This window comes from Dermacentor andersoni, chromosome 7 (assembly GCF_023375885.2).
Source record: "Dermacentor andersoni chromosome 7, qqDerAnde1_hic_scaffold, whole genome shotgun sequence".
Classification (NCBI taxonomy): Eukaryota; Metazoa; Arthropoda; class Arachnida; order Ixodida; family Ixodidae; genus Dermacentor; species Dermacentor andersoni.
The window spans coordinates 179,541,567-179,560,802 of NC_092820.1; the positions used below are offsets into that span (position 1 = coordinate 179,541,567).

General features: G+C 48.2%; 1 protein-coding gene across 4 annotated transcripts in view; it reads right to left on the reverse strand.

The window, feature by feature from the left end:
* Positions 1-19,236, reverse strand: part of LOC126533192 (uncharacterized) — a 160,722-nt gene that overhangs the window by 47,485 nt on the left and 94,001 nt on the right. For all 4 annotated transcript variants that reach the window (XM_050180467.3, XM_050180465.3, XM_055071629.2 and 1 more), the window contains one exon: positions 1,190-1,268. In XM_050180467.3, the coding sequence (XP_050036424.1) occupies positions 1,190-1,268 (79 nt within the window). The remainder of the gene's footprint in view (positions 1-1,189; positions 1,269-19,236) is intronic.

Sequence of the window (19,236 nt, forward strand, 5' to 3'; positions counted from 1 at the left end):
GAAGGTGCCACAGGTGTTTATGCCAGGGTATCTATATGGCGTGTTTTTCAAAATAAATCATTGTTGCTACCCTGCACTTGTCCGTGTTTGCTATATCGTGCCTGTTAATTTGCGCCATTCTTCTTTGAGTATGGATTGCCAACACACTTAACAGTTAGTAGCTTTCCAAACCATCGGGGGGTATGAGCCACTTAAGGCTCATACGCTCATGCCCCCGTAAGCAATGTCTCATACCCCCGTAAGTAAGCAAAATTTGCAATGGCTCATAATCCCATCAGACAGAAGCTACAAGAGCTCAGCCAAGTGAAGCAAACAGTCCATGCATTCATTGAAATCACCCATACAGCACACAGAACAGGATTCATTTCAATAAACATAAAGTTCAAAACAAGCATCCCAACCATAATATAAGCATTGCATACGCCCCTCAGCAGTTGTAGTGGTTATTTTGCAACAACTTCGCTAGACAGCCACGTTTGCAAGGCGGAGATGGTGAGTCAATTTTTTAAATCATGAGTTTATGCCATTTATTTGCGTCGTCTGTATCTTTTCTGATAGCCCGATCGATTGATCAATGAATTAATCGATTAATCCAAAAGGACCACTATGGTTATTAAAAATTAGGCGCTTGATCGTTTGTCCTTTATTTCAGTTTATATCGTGTGTATATTATTCATTTCAATTTCATTTAGATGTAGTCAATATCTATCAGATTTTTGGAGTCCGGACAAAAATATTGAAAAATGTTGACTGGGTCCGTTCAACAGAGCATGGCGTACAGTCATATCAATTCTATACTTGCACAGGAGAAAATCAGTGTGCAGGAAATGCAAGAAAACTACAGAAAACCACTTAACGTAAAAACAGCCAAATATGTGCATAAAAGAAATTAATAAAATATACAAATATGTTCCGAAAGATTCACTGGATCAGAACCTAAAGATATAGAGAAACATAGTATTTCAGTAAAAGGTAAAACAGTGAAGGGTTATAAATATATGCTTCATATCTAAATGAAGGAGATCAATTCAACATCTGTGGCATTTTTGACCAACTCATTTAGAAATGTGTAGCCTAGCATTTGGTTACCTTAGGTCGTGAGGCCAACGCGTAGCCCAACCGCGCACTTAGCGACGCCAATTTCCGAGCGTCGAAATACCGCCAAGGTGCAGATCGAGGTGCTACGTACACACAACAGGCGAAGAGGCAGAGGACCACCACGGTCACGGGGATCACAGCGAGGATTCCGAACCCAAAGGAAGATGTTCCTGTATTGAAGATAGAAAGAAAAAGAAAAAAAAACATTTGCGCTGTTGACCGAATCATAACTTAGATACACAAATCGTGCGTGTCCAGTTGGCCTTTTTAGTGTATCTCGAGGTAACTTTAGTAAAACAGTTTCTCACATTCATTCAATAATTCTTGGTTGGCCTTTTCAATCGCCTCGTAATTGCAACGCAGCCAATCTCTCTGCGTTTGTCCAATCCTTCATTCTTTCTTGCTCTCGCTTTTCAATACACCTCGAGGCAACTTAAATGCAAGTTCCAATTCATTCATGCATTCTCTAATTATTTCACTTATTCATTTATTGCCATTACTACAAGGTTGGTCGATGCATCTTACAGAATTGGTGCCTGTTTCTGCCCCAAATAAGCACACAAATTACTGTAAACAACCAAAACGCTTTTTAAAGCATCACAAACCTGCTGCATGCAGCCGCTTTGCATATTCCACACTTGATCCATCGGCTGCGTTGCCTGCCTGGGCAGCAGCGCGTCAACCGGCGTCAGACGTCGCTTCGGCAAAAATAATCTTGAACCAAATTCCAAACCACGCATGCCCGACCATTCTCCTACCACTAAAGTTGCTCATATCATGCCTTTCATTCTTTACGAAGTTATTCCTCGGAATTTTGAGAACGGCAGCCCACGAACAAATGTAATGAAAAAGAAAACACCGATAGCGCATAGCTTTTTAGCTAGCTCTTCTCAGACTGAAATATTAAAAGTGCGAAACAATAACAGGAGCTCGACCCGCGCAAGAGGCCGCGTTTCTACCAGAAAGCTTCCGTTCGTGGATAGCGTTCGCCACCAGCGTTTCCCAGCTGCAGTTGCCGGGAAGCATGAAAATCAGTCAGGGGTCTTTGAATGTTATCGCGTTCCACTCTAAAAGGCGAAGCTTTAGCTTTCTCCATTTTTTTTCTTCTATTTAATGGGTTTATTCAGGAGAGAAGGGGACGAGGACGGAAAAGGAGCATCACTCCAACCACGTCGTCAGCATGTGTGCGCCGTACAAATCTAACTCCTATAAACTTTCTTGCGCTGATACTTTGAATCAGTCAGCGAAACATCGACACTAAACATGTAGTCCTCAAAAGAAGCTTTAGCACGGGCTCAACTCCGAGGCTACCTATTCAGATGCATGTGAAACGCAGAAACACTTTTTTGAGATAACCTCGGGGCCCATTTTAATAAAATATGTTGCAATTGCGAGATAAAATTAAATTGTAGTGACTGTTGGAAGCGGAACTTTGATTTAGTACCTGTACTTTATTAAAGGAATTTTCAAAAATTTGTAAGTGTGAAAAAAAAAATAGAAGCCCGAGGTTTACAAATTCGTAGCTCTAGACCTAGAACACATATAGCGCTTCTGTAAACTGCAGCCATTAGAGCATGCAAAGCGGACAAATGGGATATCTCAGTTTTTCTGTTACATGAATTCGTTACAATGTTTGCAAGGGGTTTGCAAGAGGTCTGCTCACAAATTAGTGGTTTATTTGAGAGCCATGTATTTTTACTAAATGTACTTTAGTAGTACTGCGAGCCATGTATAATATATCAATTTTGTCGCTTTATAAGTACCATTAGGTGCCATTCATGGAATTAATATCATTTTAGTTGCTGAGTTACACAGTTGTAAACTTGATAATTTCGCTTCCTGAAGATTTGCGATTTTGACAATTTGTATTAAAAAATGGACGGCTTAAATAAAGAAATACCTACCAACAGTAATTAGATTTTAACATTTTATTTTAAGTGCAACAAATTTCATCAAATATGGTGCAGTGGTTACCGAGAAAAATGATTTCTCCTTTCCCATGTATTTAGACAGGAGCCCCCGAGCTAAAGCTTCCTCTTGATGCATCCTCGCAAAAAGTTAACCAAACAACCCCACTGCAACCTTACGTTGATTAGGAGCGTTAATTTCTAGCGCCCAGGAGAGGACGCGCATGAAAGAAGCGTATTGAAAGGTAGGCGCCCCCACGGAAAAAGAGTGTTACCAGATTACGCTAACCGCAACGTAGCTTTCCATTTATTGGCGAGTTTTGTTTACTGCTAGGAAACCACAGGACACTTCTTTGCATAAAACTGAATTGTAGAGCTGATGCCCTACTAACGCAAACGAAGACCGCGTTTCACCGTCTAACAAATGTTATCGCTCAGCGCACGACGCGCCTACATGTATCCGAAGTTTCTCGAATGTTATTCGTGGCTCTGTCCGCTGTCTGTTGCTACTGTAGGAGTTGGAGGTCGTAGGGAGGAACTTGGGGGGACAGGACTGGGCGAGCAGGATTTATTTACATATTTTTACATTAGGACAAGGGATACATTCGACATTCTAGCGTGACTCCCAAATGGTGCGCGCAAGACGAAGCATACAGCATACGAACCCGAGCACACAGCTCACGAGCACGATCACAGAGCATACTGACGAGCACCTTCTCGAGCACATCCTAGCAGCCGACAAACAGCTGCTTATAAACACTCTGTGCTCCCCAGATCCCTAGGTGAGAGAAAAACGTTCCAGTCATCGCAGCCGAGCCACCTTTGAGCGGCAGGGCTTACACACACACGTACGCACAGCTTTCACTGCCCCCACCGAGGCCAGACGGGCTTCGCAGAACTCGGGGCTTACTTTTTGACCAAAGGAGGCGTCTCTTATTCACCAAGCTGACCCCCGCTGCGTGGCCCCCGGCTTTCCATTGTCTTGCGTCCTGAAAGGCGCGTGCGACGTTGCCGCCAGATGCATTCCCTCGCGAACTCCCTTACTCACAGCAGAACAGGTCGCGTGTTTCTATTTACGCCCAAACCCAGCGCTCGACCGCTGCGCCACCATGCGCCGCTCGCGTGTACCACGTTTCTAGGTACTTTTTCCCCGAAGCGTCACAGCGTGCGCTCCCTAGATCCCTGTAGGTACTTGACGCGGGACTGGGGAGATGTTTTGCCTGGGCGCACAATCTGCTCACCCAGCTGTCGCTAAGAGAAAATAGGTTTTTCAAAACAAGCCGCCTACGCTGTTTCGAAATAAGAGTTGCGTGCGGAAGCTGACGCAACACTGGACGAAATTTTTAAGTTTGGATAAGGGGATAAAGGGATGTGATAAGAAGTTGGTCGTGGTGTGCGAGGCGCTTCGATCTACAAAAGCTGGGATAATCGATCGTGGGGAATGGAGGTTTTCTCACACCACTAGCCGCGTCATCGCTGCGCTCAAGCTTCCTTTCCTTCCTGACATAACTATCTCTCTTCCAGCAGAAACAATAACAAGGCGCTGGCGCCATAAAGTACGCATATTAAACCTCCAGGAACAAGAAAAATATCACGCAGAAACTCCTCTGGGAGTTAGACTATGCGTAAGCATTGTGGCACTAGCTAATCTCCGTGCAGCCCGGTGTCATTACCAATGTTATGTAACTTGATTAGGCAATTACTAACGACAGCTCAGTGGCGACACGAACTGGTGCCGACGGTCGCGCAAGGAGCATTGACGACGCAAGCAAAGTACTGCAGGTGGAGGCCCGAGGTGCGCTGATGACGGTTCCGATCATTATATAAGCCGTTATCGCTCTTCAGCGCCTTATTCATCCGCGTGAAACCATTGGAGACTTTTAGCGTGTCCACTATTCCGGCAAACGGGGGTGGTTTGGGCGGATTGCCGGATGAGCGGGGGCAACGTGAGCGGCCAGAGCGGTGCAGCCGCCGTGGTGGCGTAGAGCTCAACCACACAAACACAGAGCTAAAATTGCATTAAGCGACTATCTTCTGCTTCACTGCTGGTGCAAATTTTCGGCAGTGGCGTAATTGTCCACACGATTGCGCCGCTGTCCAAAATTTACACCAGCAGCTAAGCAGAATATATCAATTGGCTCCGTGTTTGTGTGGTTGAGCTTTGCGCCAACAGCTGGCGCCACCAATCTGGCCGCTCACGTTTACGCCCCTGTTCAACCGGCAAACCGCCTGCGCTTGCCTGAATACTGGACGCACTAAAATTCTCTGTTATTGAGCCATGAGCGTACTCAGTCGGCGACTCCTTATGGCAACGCCGCGTCGGCCGCAGCTTGAAAGCGATCTGCGATGCCCACGAAACAGTGCCAACAGCTCATAGCTTCGCGTGCTGCGTTTTGGCCGCTTACATAGTCTTAAAGAGACGCACGACCGCTTGACTTCAAAGCGATTTGCGAAAGCTGCAGAATGAGGCGTTAACTGAGACTGTGTTTTCGCCGCTTCGTTGCTGTTGAAGCTGAATGCAGCACAATGGCAAATTCGTTCGCTACTGCGGGCGCTGTCTCGAAAGCGGTCGTCTTATTACGGGACGGACGAAGGGACGGTTTTCTCTTTGGGTAAGCATACAAATTAAGCTCAAGGTAAGCTTAAGGTAAGCTTAAGCATTCAGAATTAAAATTTACCTACACCGCTTAAACTCAGCGAATGCAGGCTGGCCCGAACACACCGCGCAACCTGGCACAGCCAGGGAGCAAAGCCAAATACATAGAAGGATCTAGGGCGCGTGTCATGGCGCTTCGGCGAAAAAGTACCTAGAAATGTGGTACGTGCGGGCGGCGCATGGCGGCGCAGCGATCGAGCGCTGGGCTTGGGAGCAAATCGAAACACGCGACCAGGTCGGCGGTTGCGGGTTCAGTCACAAAGCCTGCTTCGTCGAACTCATCTCGGCAATCCCGCGACGAAGGGTCGAGGACGCTGCGTATTGTTCTCCGCACACAGTAGAGCCAGTGACGCCGTGTGTCTAGAGGGTGGCGGTGGCTTTCCAGGAAAGGTAGACGCCGCTGTCGCACCTGGCTAGCAAAACTTTGCATGGCGGCATCTCGGCAGGCCATTCCTAACACTACCGAAGCTTGTCTAATCTAATTGCATGTGCGCGCGACGCGAATTGTAGAGTACTTTCTGGAGGACACGCGGGCACCAGCAATTACTCTGGAACATTCGATGACTCATGTATAAAAGACGACGCGCTTGACCCGCGGATCAGATTTTGGACGATCGCCGACTGTGTTCGCCGCTATTCTTGTTCTTTGAGTGTAGCTTGTTTTCGAGGGCACAGGTTCGCCCATTAAAACGCACGTTTCGACATTCGCAGTTTTGCTGCTTTCTTCACCGGCACTACCACGTGACATCCGGCGGAAGTGCTTTGCGTTCATACACGGGACGCCTCCTCAAGCCGTGATCCAAGCCCGAACCAAAGAGAAAGAAATTCAAGAAGAGGGGACACTCGGCGAAAACTATCAACAGGAAACACGTCACACTTAGTGTTAATCCCATCCGTTAATTGACGCGAGCATAAAAAAAAGAATGTGAAGTGAACTTACAGCCTTCTTTTTTATTCTTTCCCGATATATACAACTAAAAAGTTTTGCATATAAATGAACTCATACTTCGCGACCTATTTCTTTCCCGTTACCTAGCAACAAGCTATAGCGGCACGCCAGACGCGCCATATGATGCGTCATGCATATGCGTCATGCGTCAGAGGTGCCACCGAATCTAGAGAGGCCGGTTGCGCATGTGAAGTTTGCCTGTTCGGCGACCTGTATCTTTGGGATGTAGCGTGTTTGTTAGGCTCCCGGCGTATTCTTGCGTTCCTTCTGCACTTCGACACGGCACCACTGCACTATTGGACTGCGGCAAGGTGAGAAGTTTTGTTTGACAGTCTGCGACGTATTTCAAGCAAATTTAGGCTTACGGCACCAAACCGAGAATTCGGACGAGGTTAGCCAAAGACAGCTCGACCGTTCTGGCGCAGTTAATTTGAGTTAATGACTCGTACTGGGGGATGTTTGCGACGCTTTCTGTGAGCCCCAGCATTATTGTAACTTTCGGTAGTTTTGGGGCACGCTTGCCGCACCCGGCTTTGTGACGCAGTTAGCGAAAAGCAGCTCGACCGTGCTGACGGCTTCGCGAGTGCCGAATCTTACTGGGAAAAGTTCGTGACGCTTCCCGTGTCCCCCAACATTATCGTAATTAGGTTCGCTACTTTTTGGGACTGAGGTATACGAGCGCCGCGCCTGGCGTTGTGCTGCAGTTAGCGAAAACCAGCTCGGCCCTGGTGAGGCAGTTCGTCTGGCCTGTACTGAATTCTAGTGGGACAAGTTTGTGGCGCTCTTTATGGCCCTGTGACAACATATACCTTCTTTCGGTACTCACGCTCGTCGAAAACGCGACGAGCGATTGGCAAGAGTGATAACACGGGAGCGTGTTGCTTGCGCTGGCAGGGCGCGCAAAAAATAACTCCGAGGAGCTCAAAAACCAAGAACTTGAAAGTGTGTTGTGGAAATGCATGTGTTGTGGCCACCTCTGTGTACTTGGCGTACCATCGCGTCGGCTGAGGCCAAGTTGTTTTGGAAGCGCGCTGTCACCCGTGTAATTGTGCCCTTAAAGTGCAGGAAATATGCCCGGGAAGGGAGGAATGCTTGAAAATCAGATGTTTTCTTTTCTTTATATTTTATGGCATGGTTTGGGATGAGTCTATATTCTACGAAATGTATGAAAAGTGAATTTATTTGTAATGCCGCCCATTCACCACTTACGCACGTTTCACCTCTACACGCAGTACTCCTGTTAGGCCTATATACTAAAATGATACACGGTTGTAATTTACTTTTTTTTTTTTTCAGCTGATGGCGTCCAGTGGAGCTTCGTACGGCAACTACTGCTGCTTACCTAGTGCCAGAACTTTGGATGAATGCACAAAAAGCCCGGAACGAGAATTTATATAGAGCAAAATAAACATTTCATCATTTCAGAAGACTTCTTGCGTTTACTTCATGAAATTGCACATGGCACAGATTCAATGGAGACTTGTAAAGATCGTTCTCCATCATTTTTACTAAATAATAAAACGATTCCGCGCCAAGGCCGCGCGTGGTTCAGCAGCAGCAGCGAAAAAAAAGAATGCCGCGCCAATCAGCGGAGCCAGCGTGGCGTGTACCAACTGGCGTTCAAAACGATCGCGCGCAAAACCGAAACCGGTAGGTGTTAATCACATCCGCTTGGTGCGCTACAGTCAATCCGGCCGCTGGGCTCTATGGGTGTGTCCGCTCTTGTTGAATATCTTTATGTCCGAACTCCGAAGGCAAACACCTGCGTCGCCAAGGACCAGCGAAGTAGCCGCACGTTGCAAGGATTGCCCACGGAGCACGGACTTTTTCCTGAGACGACAAGGAAGACCGTGGCCAAGTCAGCAGCCACAATGGCAGCCCCAGTGTCCCCCATCGAGCTTCCACAACCCAGGAAGCCACCTTCCTTTCGTGGAGATTCGTTGGACGATCAGGAGACCTGGCTCGAGACTTTCGAAAGAATCCAAGCCTTCAATAAGTGGACCTCTGAGAATAAGCTACGCCACGTGTACTTCGATCTCCTTCGAAGATACCGCGAGAACATGGTTCGAGAACCGGGAGTCCACCCTTACAACGTGGGACCTGTTCCGCAGTAACTTGCTGAGGACCTTCACGAGCGTCATCCTGAAAGTAAGAACCGAAGTTCTATTGGAGGCACAAGTGCAGCTACCTTGCCATCTTTAGGGGAGAAGGGAGCCGTGTTTTCCGCCACGCCGACCCTCAAATGTCGGAGGAGAAGAAAATCCGCCTACTCATTCGTGGTGTGAAGCAAGAATTTTCGCCGGAATGGTACGAAGCCCACCAAAGACCATCGAAGAGTTTCTTCGCGAGGCCACCAGCATTGAGAAAACATTGGAAATGCGGAACCGACAATTCAACCGCCGCACGAACTCAACAAACTACGCCGAAGTTCAATCACTGGGCACCGACGACCTGCGCGAGGCTATCAGAGCGGTCGCGCAGGAGGAGCTTCACAAGTTGTTTCCTTCGACGCAGCCTCAAGCAGCATCCACGGCTGACATCGTCTGCGAGGAGGTTCAGCAGCCACTTGGAATCCCCAAATCGTCGTAGTGATGACCTACGCCACCGTGTCACGCTCCGCTCCCGGTAGCGCCGCATTTCCGTCGTCCACCGCCGCCAGCTCGCCCTCCCGTCGCCCAGCGCAAGCAAGACAGATGCATGGCGCACTGCAGACCGCCGCCCGATCTGCTACCACTGCGGAGAATCAGGCCACGTCTGCTGCCAGTGCCCATACTGCAACTTGGGGCTGCAAGGCTTCGCCTACAACGCGCCGCTTTCACAGCTTGGCGAACGGCCTCGTGACATCGCCGAGTATACATCGCCGTAATACAGTGGAGACCCCGACGTCTTACGCGTTCGTCGTCTCCAGGACGCTACCTGTCGCCGCAGCGCCGACCGTACAATGGCGCAGTCCGGGGCCGGTCCGTAAGCCCACATCCGGAAAATTAAAAGCAGCTACCGATGGAGGTGCGGTTGCTGTACATCGAAATGACGAAGATCCTTCGCCGCCGACGAAGACACCGAAAAGACTATTTCGACGACATATCAACGAGGCGTCGCCGTTCTGAGGAAACCTATAGGTTTCGTCAGAACGGCGGCGATACATATAGAAGCAAAGAATACGTCGACAAGAGACCTGACGACGCGACGTTCCAGCCACAGGTCAACACGACGTAGCCGGGACCCGGCGCCTAGACCTGACTGCAACGCAAGACAAAGAACCACCGACCTCGACGTGCTTCTCGACGGCCACGCAGTCACGCCTCAGTGGACACAGGAGCCGACTACTCCGTCATGAGTGGACCCATCGCCGCCCAGTTGAAGGAAGTTGAAGACCCTCAAATTTGGACCGCTGAAGGGCACCTCATAACGCCCACTGGAATTGCACGACAAGAATTACAGTTCATGACCGGACTTACCTTGTGAAATTCGTTGTCTTTCAACAGTGCTCGCGAGACGAGCTCCAGAATATGCACGACAAACTCCTTGCAGGTCAGTGTCGTGCAGTGTTCCTGCTTTTGACAACGGACGATGCATTTGTAGCGCGCAAATCAGCCATGTGGAAGGATGGGAAAGAAGCGGCTGCTGTGAATAATTAAGGGACTCCACAGATATCTGTTTGCTCGAGGGGCACAGAGAAATTAACGATTGCAGATGCGGTGCAAGAGTTCGCCAGGCTCGGCAGAAGAACGTACGCCTGGGCGCACATCAAGCGGCCGGTGGTCGCACGTAGGCCCGGTCTACGCGCTATAGCCGCACGCATACGCGCTTGCTGTTCGGCACTGCGCCGAGTATTACACCACAGAACTTTGTTTCCGTGAAGCTTCACGTACCGTGAGAGCAACAGTATACCTGAGGCCGCAGTCAGGGTATTCAAGCACGTAACGACGTTCTCCTCTGCTGGCCTCTGCGTGGGCGCAGTGTGGCTCGTCGTACCTCTGCGGTGCGCGGCCGCCCAAGACTTGTTCAATAAAGCAAAATGAATCCTGTAAAGCCACGACCAGTATACGTGTTTGTTCCCACGAACTGCAAATGGCCTAGCCATAGGTAATGATGTGCGTAAAGTGTGCTGCCGGCCATCGCCTGTGCACACTCGTAGTGCAGTGAGAATGCAGATTTATTTTCAGAAAAGTAGGAAGAAGTAGCGGGCGACCACAGTCTAACTTGCAGAGTCGACATGAACGCCTGTCAACGCTAGAACACAATACTCGGGCGAAATGACTTATGCAACAGTATCGCGACGGTATACATGGCGACTGGATCTGTTGGTCGGATCGCTGTCGTCCGCGCAGCCCAGAGTGGTTGCCATAGGCGTTTAGTAGTGCGGTTTGCTGGGCCAGTTGGTGTATGGTGAACGTATGCGGGGTTCCAGCAAGTATGGCCGCGAGCACACGTAAAAGGAAAAAGGAACTGACAGGACAACGCTGGAAGTTTATTGCGAATACATTCTACCAATCTCTGCCACGCATGCATAGAAGATCAAGAACACTAACAAGGTTTAAAGTAAAAAATAAACCAAAACATACACGAACACAAAAAGCCTAGTCACACCCCTCCCAACAAGGGCAACAACACTTGTATTAACGTGATCAATTTAAAAATTGCAGTTATTCCTCATTGATATGGACCGAACGTACTTATCCTTCGGTCCATTTAAATGATATGGACCGAACATGTGATATGAACCTATCCTTGCCTTGGGAGCTGCAAATGACAAAAGGAAGGCCGCAAATATATATATGTCATGGAAGTCTGGCGGTAGACCAAACGCGTCGACTATCATCAGAAAAGATAAAAACCTGATGCAAACCGGCAGCTTCAAGAAACAGCGGCGTAGGGCTCCATCTTTAAGTCCTATAGCCTACGCACGGATGTTCGAGAATTTATGGCCTCAAATCCTCATGCTAGCGTGCGGGACGTGGCCGCCTCGGTAAAAATTTCCAAGACATCAGTTTAGAGGATTATAAACGACGGACTTTCACCCGTACCACCTTGACCAGCACCAATGCTTGCAAGATAGGGACCTGGAGAATCGTCTAGATTTCTCGAATTGGGTCCTCACAAAAGCCGATGAGTCTCCGGAATTTTTGAGCAACATCATTTGCAGAGATGAAGCCGATTTTTTACAGAAACACCCAGGTAAATTTGCATAATGCACACTGTTGAAGTGACTACAATGCACACTGGGTAAAGCGCAATCAGCAGCAATACCAGTGGTCGTTCAATGTTGGCTGCGGAATTTACGCCGGTCCTATAATCAGTCCCATCTTCTTCGATCACACACTCACTGGACAGCATTACTTGGACGAAATCATTGAAGGAATGGTAGACGAGTTTCTCAGCGAAGTCCCGCTGTCACGTCTTCCACTTCTGTGGTATCAGCAAGATGGGGCACCAGCACAAAGCAGCAGACGATCGCGAAACTGGCTGGATGCGACTTTTTATGCGCAATAGATTGGAAGACACGGGTCTGCAAATTGGCCGGCTAGGTCACCTGACCTCTCTTCATTCGATTTTTCGTTGGGGTTATGCGAAAGATCGTGCTTACGAGATTGAGAGGGACGTCCGGTTAGCTCAATTGAGTCAAGTATAACGGATGTCTGCGGTAGAATTCGAGCGTCGGTCATCAAGAAAGCCACTGATGATGTAATAAAGCGGACTGAGTACTACGTAGCTGCAGAAGGAGACCTATTCGAACACGTCCTCTAGGCAGCAGCTGGGTTTCAACGGCGCTTACGAATTGATAGATAATAAGGGCACACTGAAATCTGATGTATTTTGTTTTGTTTGTTTTTTGTGCAGGCGTCCCGATTGCCAATTAGGCTCATTTAGAAGTTGTTATTTACTTTCTTGAACGCATCGGTTTTGCCTTTTCTCAACACGTGAGTCACTTTCCGGTCTGTTCATTCCGCGTTTATTTTATGCCATAAACCTGTTTTTGCAGCATGTATATACTCTCATGAAAACTAAGACCGTCACATTAATTTTGCTTTGGCCTGACGCAAATTTCTGGCGCGAAAGATACCTGCTCGCACACTCTGTCGATGCGATGGGAGCAAAGCCAGGATTTTGAAACATGCTATACCTATTACGTTGCTTTTCCCGTTTCGTGCGTGGTCAGAGCGGCGCTTCGGCCGCGTTGTCAAGGGACTTTTGTTATCGATGTGGTTAGTGGGCCTTAAGAGACGGACAGTAAGTGTGACGTAGAGAGGAAGCAATAGCTGCAAAGCCGCGAAACTTGCTGTTGGTGCTCCTTCCGTACCATTATCAAGGTGATGCGCTGTCTCTGCGAGTTTGCGACAGGCAAAGCAGTTGATTTCAATCAGCTTATTTCAGGTGCTGCTTTATGATGCGGGTGATGCAGTCCCGTCATATTTTGCATATTTCGTGAGGTTTGTTTGCTAGTCGGAAAAAATTGCACGCAATTAGTATGTCGCTGAAAACACAGCACTTAGATGTCATTTGGAGGTGCCTGGGCGTGCCTACAAATGCATCATTGACACTTTGATGATTAGGACAGGACTTCTAGAATTAGCTAATTAATTGCAATTGTCGAATTAAATTTCAGGAATCAAAGAATTACTGCCGGCAACTCCACTGTACTAGGTTTTCTTCGAGTAACGCAACTGCTCTTTTTTTAAGTCTTGGTGCATGATAGTTGCGGCACCCTGTACAGTTTACTCAGTAACAGAAATAAGGCCAAGCCTGATTCACTCGAAATCAGAATCAGCAGCAGTCATGCGCAGGAGCGCTTATACTCAGACTCACAGAAAAAAAAAGAGGCATAGAGAGGCTGCAGTTTCGCCGGAAAGGCGAAGCAGTATTAGTGATAGCAATGTATACAATTACAGGAAGGAAGATTACACCACCGAGAAACACCAGATTATGGGTGGTGGGAGAAGACTCAGGCTGTGAAATTGAACTGTCTTCTACTAAGAGGTCTTCTAAATTCTCATATAAGGCCGTCACTTCAGTGTACAATTCTTCGAGGTCACACGAAGTTTTCTCATGGGCAACATATTATATATATATATATATATATATATATATATATATATATATATATATATATATATATATATATATATGTGTGTGTGTGTGTGTGTGTGTGTGTGTGTGTGTGTAGAGAGAGAGAGCAAGGAGCAAGTGGCCCAAACGCGTGGCACAAGCGCGTGGCATTATCCCTCCTCCCAGAAGGGCATCGACCTGATTCTAAACAAATCGTTGACGGGCAAAGCGACATGTCCCAGGACAAACGCAATGGTCCGAAAACCATGACTATTATGGTGTGCGACAGGCACGTGCTCAGGATTTTTTTTCGGGGGGTGGGGGCAACCCAAGGAAACTTTTCTGTGCAAATGAGGGGGGGGGGGGGGGTACCTCTACTAGTGTAAATGTGAATAATGCCCACTGTTCGCCATAAAAACGCGCGAACATGCACAAGAGAAATGAAATAATGTGTATTTCACAGGTCTACGCGTGTGAGATAGACCTCTACTTTTCTTGACAAACAAGGAACCACATCAAATGGACTCGCGCAGAAAAGAATCACAGGAAGAATACTGCCAAGAACAAGAAAATAAGCTCAAGCGTAAAATAAAGATTTCTAGAAGCGTTTTTTAATTAGCTCTGGAAGAATTACAGAGAACTATATATTTGCGGAACAATCACAGTTCTTTTGGATCCCTCGTTTATTGCTCTACCAAGTTAGGCACTAAAATCGACTTGTATTGTTATTTGGGATGTTGCGTAATGATGCGTGCCTGCCAGTCCCGTACAACCGCGTAGAACGCACGACGCTGCGGTTCTAGACGTACAGCGCCCACCGCGGAAGGTTAGAAAAACACCCACATAAGCATGGCAGAGAAGTGACTAAGTCAGGCGTTTAGACTGATAACGGTAGAAGCATCATTCAAAACACATAGAATCCTTCTCCACTTCTGGCGGTGTTTTCTCTACTTCCTTTTTAAATAAAAAGATGTTGATCCGTAAATAGTTTCACAAGCAAAGGTTAAATTTGCTAATTTTCCTTTTTCCTTTCTTTTGGCTGTTACTTCGGCTCTCTCCCTTAGCGGATCGCTTAATTTCTCAACTCTTTGCGACTCTTGTTTCCAGTTGCCAACTTTGCATGAAAAGTGATGTACAATTAGGGAAAAACCACACGAGGTAACGGGTGACATTCATATTAATTATGGGTTTAACGGTTATTGCAGGGTTTGATCATGGACGCTGTCTCGCGTGATTTTATTTTCCACCTTATCTATATCACGAGTATATGGTTCCGAGGATATGCCAGCGTCGCGGCGAGCCGTCACTCGAGGAAATAATGTAGCAAAATTAAGGAAATATTTATTTATTTATTTATTTATTTATTTAAGTACCTTCAGGGCCCTTGGGCATTACAGAAATGAGTTGAATGCAATGAAAACCAAGGAATGACACAGAAATGCGGCAATACAGAAAAAATAAACAGTAACAACAGTTAACTATGTTGCAACAAAATGCACATTATTTAAAATAAACAATAACTTCAATAGGAGATTTAAACAAGTTATGTAGGTAATTGCGGCAGTTGAGGTGGGCAGCTGGCTACAATCGTTACTTGTCTTAGTAAAAATATGAGTTAGTTCGAGAAATCTGGATGCCTACGTTATGAAGGTGATCTCTGCGGGATGAAATGTACTCTCACTCAGATAGAGGGACTTATTTCAGATGGCGATGATTATAACTTTTGTGAAAGAGTGATAACCGAGACACTTTTCCTCGTAAGGAAAGAAGTGAAAGGTTCAAAGTAACTTTCATGGTAGAAACACTAGACAGACGAGAGTAGTTGTGAAGTATGAATCTTGCGCTGCGATTTTTCACCGATTCCAAAGTTTGAATGTTACACTCCCACACCGAGCATGCATATTCCAGGTTTGGGCGTACGAGGGATTTATAGAGTAAAAGTTTTAATGAGGATGGCGTCATAGAGAAATTGCGCCTTAAGCAACAAAGCATGATATTGAGACGCAGGCATGTATGAAGCATGGTATTGCCATTGTTGGCAATGCAACTGGCGTTGTCTCTAGCCGCAACTCGTACCACGAGCATACAGACCAGGTGACTACGAATGGAATCGCTTTCCTGGTGCCTGGATCAGTGTAAAGAAAGGAGGTTGAACTAACGAAGCAACAGCGATGCGCGCGGCCGTTGCAATACATGGTGACAACGGAACGCATCTCGAATTCATCGCGCGGGCACCGAATCGATGAGAAAACTGGCGTTCACACCTCAGGAGATGCCAATAACTACCGCCATCCAAAAAGAGCGTAAGAGGTAGCAAAATGTTGATCGCCGAATAGCTGGCAAGTTTCAAGATTGATGTGTCGGCGCTTCAGGAATATGTGTGAGGAGTGGTGGCGCGGGTAGGGGGAGGGGGGGGGGTACGCCGCTTAGTTTCAGAGGGGGGCGCCTCACCCCCTGGGTACGTGCCTGGTGTGCGATATGGTTTTAACCACACTAAATGCCAATCTCGAGTCGCGGTTGTCGGCCCATCCCGAAGAACTTCATAATTGAGGTCAGGCGTCAGACTCGACGAAGTACTTTGTAAGGGCCGACGTACCGGCTAAGAAGCTTTTCCGAAAGGCCTTTACGCCGGACGGGGGCCCGAACTAACACTTGATCACCCAGTTGGTAGCCAACTTGCCGGCGGTGGCGGTTGTGGTGTCGCGCGTAAATACACTGTTGTTCTCTGATGTCCACGCGAGCCAGTTAGCGTGCTTCCTCGGCACGCTACACAAAACGCTCGGTGTCTTCATCAAGAATGTCAGAATTGTCATATTGTAACATGGCTTCTAACACCGTGTGAACTTCACAATCGTAAACAACAGAAAACGGCGTGAAGTGTGCGGTTTCTTCCAAAGCAGTATTGTACGCAAACGTGACGTACGGTAGTATACTTTGTCCCACGTCTTATGCTGCACGTCTACGGACATCGACAGCATGGCGGTCACCGTTTCGTTAAGCCATTCGGTCAAACAATTTGCTTGTGGATGATAGGCAGTCGTCTTTCGGTGCGTAGTGTAACTCAGTTGAAAAACTTCTTCAAGCAGCCTTGCCGTAAACGCCGCCCCTCGATCTGTGATGACACAGGCTGGGGCGCCGTGACGTAGTACGATGTTCTGTACGAAAAAACTGTGCAACCTCAGAAGCTGTGCCTTTAGGAAGAGCCTTTGTTTCAGCATAGTGGGTTAAACAGTCTGTGGCGTTGATGATCCACTTGTTTCCGGAAGTACACAACGGAAACGGGCCCAGGAGGTCCATGCCGACTTGATCGAAGGGCGCTCGAGGCGGCTCGATAGGATGCAGCAGTCGCAAAGGTTTCACATTGGGTGACTTTTGGCGCTGGCATTCACGGCAGGCTTCAACGTATCTTTTAACACAACTGGCGAGTTTCCGCCAGTAATACGATTTTCGTACCCTAGCAAGGGTTTGAGTGAAACCCAAGTTGCCAGACGCAGACTCGTCGTGGCATGCGAACAGGATTTCGTCACGAAGTTCTGCTGGTACGACCAAAAGATAGGTTTTGTTGCTGGCAGCAGAATTCTTCTTGTATAAGATTCCCTGTCGCAAACAAAAGGAAGACAATCCGCGAGCCATTTGTCGGGGTAGACGTACGTTGCGGCCTTCTGGATGTTCAATAATAGGTCGCAATTCACAATCTGCTCGCTGCCGTGTAGCTACGTCTGCCTCGCTTATGGCGCCGAGAAAAACGCTGTCATCTTCGGTGTGTTGATCGGAAGGTTAAACAGGCGCGCGAGACAATGTGTCCGCATCGTCGTGTGTGCGGCCTGACTTGTACACCATGGTCATGTATTTTTGAAGGCGCAGGCTTCACCGTGCCAGTCGTTTGCCAGCCAGCACAAGGAGTGCTGATCCGTCACGACCCGGAATGGGCGGTCACGGAGATGAGGTCGGAACATTGCAGTTGCCAAAAGACGACAAGACACTATTTCTCGGTGGTAGTGTAATTGGACTCGGGTCGTGATAGGGTACGACTGGCTATGACCCTTTCGCCGTTCTCCTGCCGCTATACGAGCACCGCACCCAGACCAACGTTACTGGCGTCGGTATGAATTTCCGTTTCGGCTTCCTCGTCGAAATGCCCAAGAACAGGGGGCAATGCCAGGCGGTGTCGAAGCTCAGTGAAAGCCGCCTCCTGTTCAGAGCTCCAGATGAACGGCGTGTCATCTCTAGTGAGACGAGTAAGTGGTTCGGCAATTTTAGAAAAATTGCGTATAAAGCGCTAGTAGTATGCGCACAGTCCCAGGAAACGTCGAACGCTTTTCTTGTCCATAGGAGTAGGGAAAGGAGCTACAGTGGAAGTATTCTCCGCATCGGGACGGACGCCTTCCGCGCTGACATTTCCAAGGAACTTCAGTACTTCATAACTGAAGTGACATTTCTGAGGCTTTAAGCTGAGGTTGGACGATGTACACGTGTACACGTGTCAATATCTCCAATCTGAGGTGGCCGTTGTCTAAAACGGAGTCGGGGCGAATTAATAGGAAAGCCCTGGAGGCCAAGGCGGCGGTACTGGCACTCTCGGTAGATATGACCCGCGTCACTACAGTGGTAACAGAGAGGTCGTCGGTAGGGCAGGTGCCAAATGTCTGATTTATGTAGGGCTAGTTCAGCCTCCCCAAAATAAGGAACCGCCTGCGCTGACTGAAGCATGGCATACGGAGTGACGGCAGGTCGCGGTGCTGGTGCAGGGATAGGATGCCCGAGCGCGTCGGCATAAGTCGCAAGCTGGTATTCGCTCACGGTAGGAGGTGTTGCCGGCGACGGGACGGTGCCTCTTAAAACGTCATCGTGAGTTGTGCGTCGAGGTTCACTTGAAGTCGTGAACGCCTGAAGTGGTGGAACGGCCGCAAGCGCTGCTTCGTAATATGGTGTACCGAGCGCATGCTGCACTTCATCACGCACGACGCTAGCTATGAGGTTAGCTGAAAGCTGCTGCACCTGATGTAACTGTCGCAGCTCGTCGCGGACTACGGATCGAATAATCTCGCGAAGCGACTCGACGCCAGTCGTGAGGGCTCCTAGGCCACTGGTAGCAGAAGAGAGATTCACCTGCCGATCACACTCGTGCGAGCGCTGGTGCAGGGCCTTCTCCGTGGCGATGCCTTCAGTGAGAAACTCCGCAACCGTATGGGGTGGACTACGAACAAGTGCACCAAAAAGCTGCGCTTTCACGCCTTGCATCAAGTGACGCAGCTTCTTGTCTTGCGACATGGTACGTTTAGCTCGCCTGAAGAGACGCACCATGTCTTCGACGTACATAGCCACACTCTCATTAGGTTTCTGAATGCGAGACTAGAGGGTCCATTCTGCTCGTTCCCGGCGATCGGAGCTGGCGTAGGTGTCCAAGAGGCTGCGACAAAACTCACTCCATGATGTCAGAACATCTTCGTGGTTCTGGAACCACGTGCGAGCACCATCCAAAAGGCTGAAGTAGACGTTTCGGAGCTTCGATTCATCGTCCCATTCAATGAACTCCGCAACGCGCTCGAAGTCTGCCAGCCAATCTTCAGCGTCTTCAA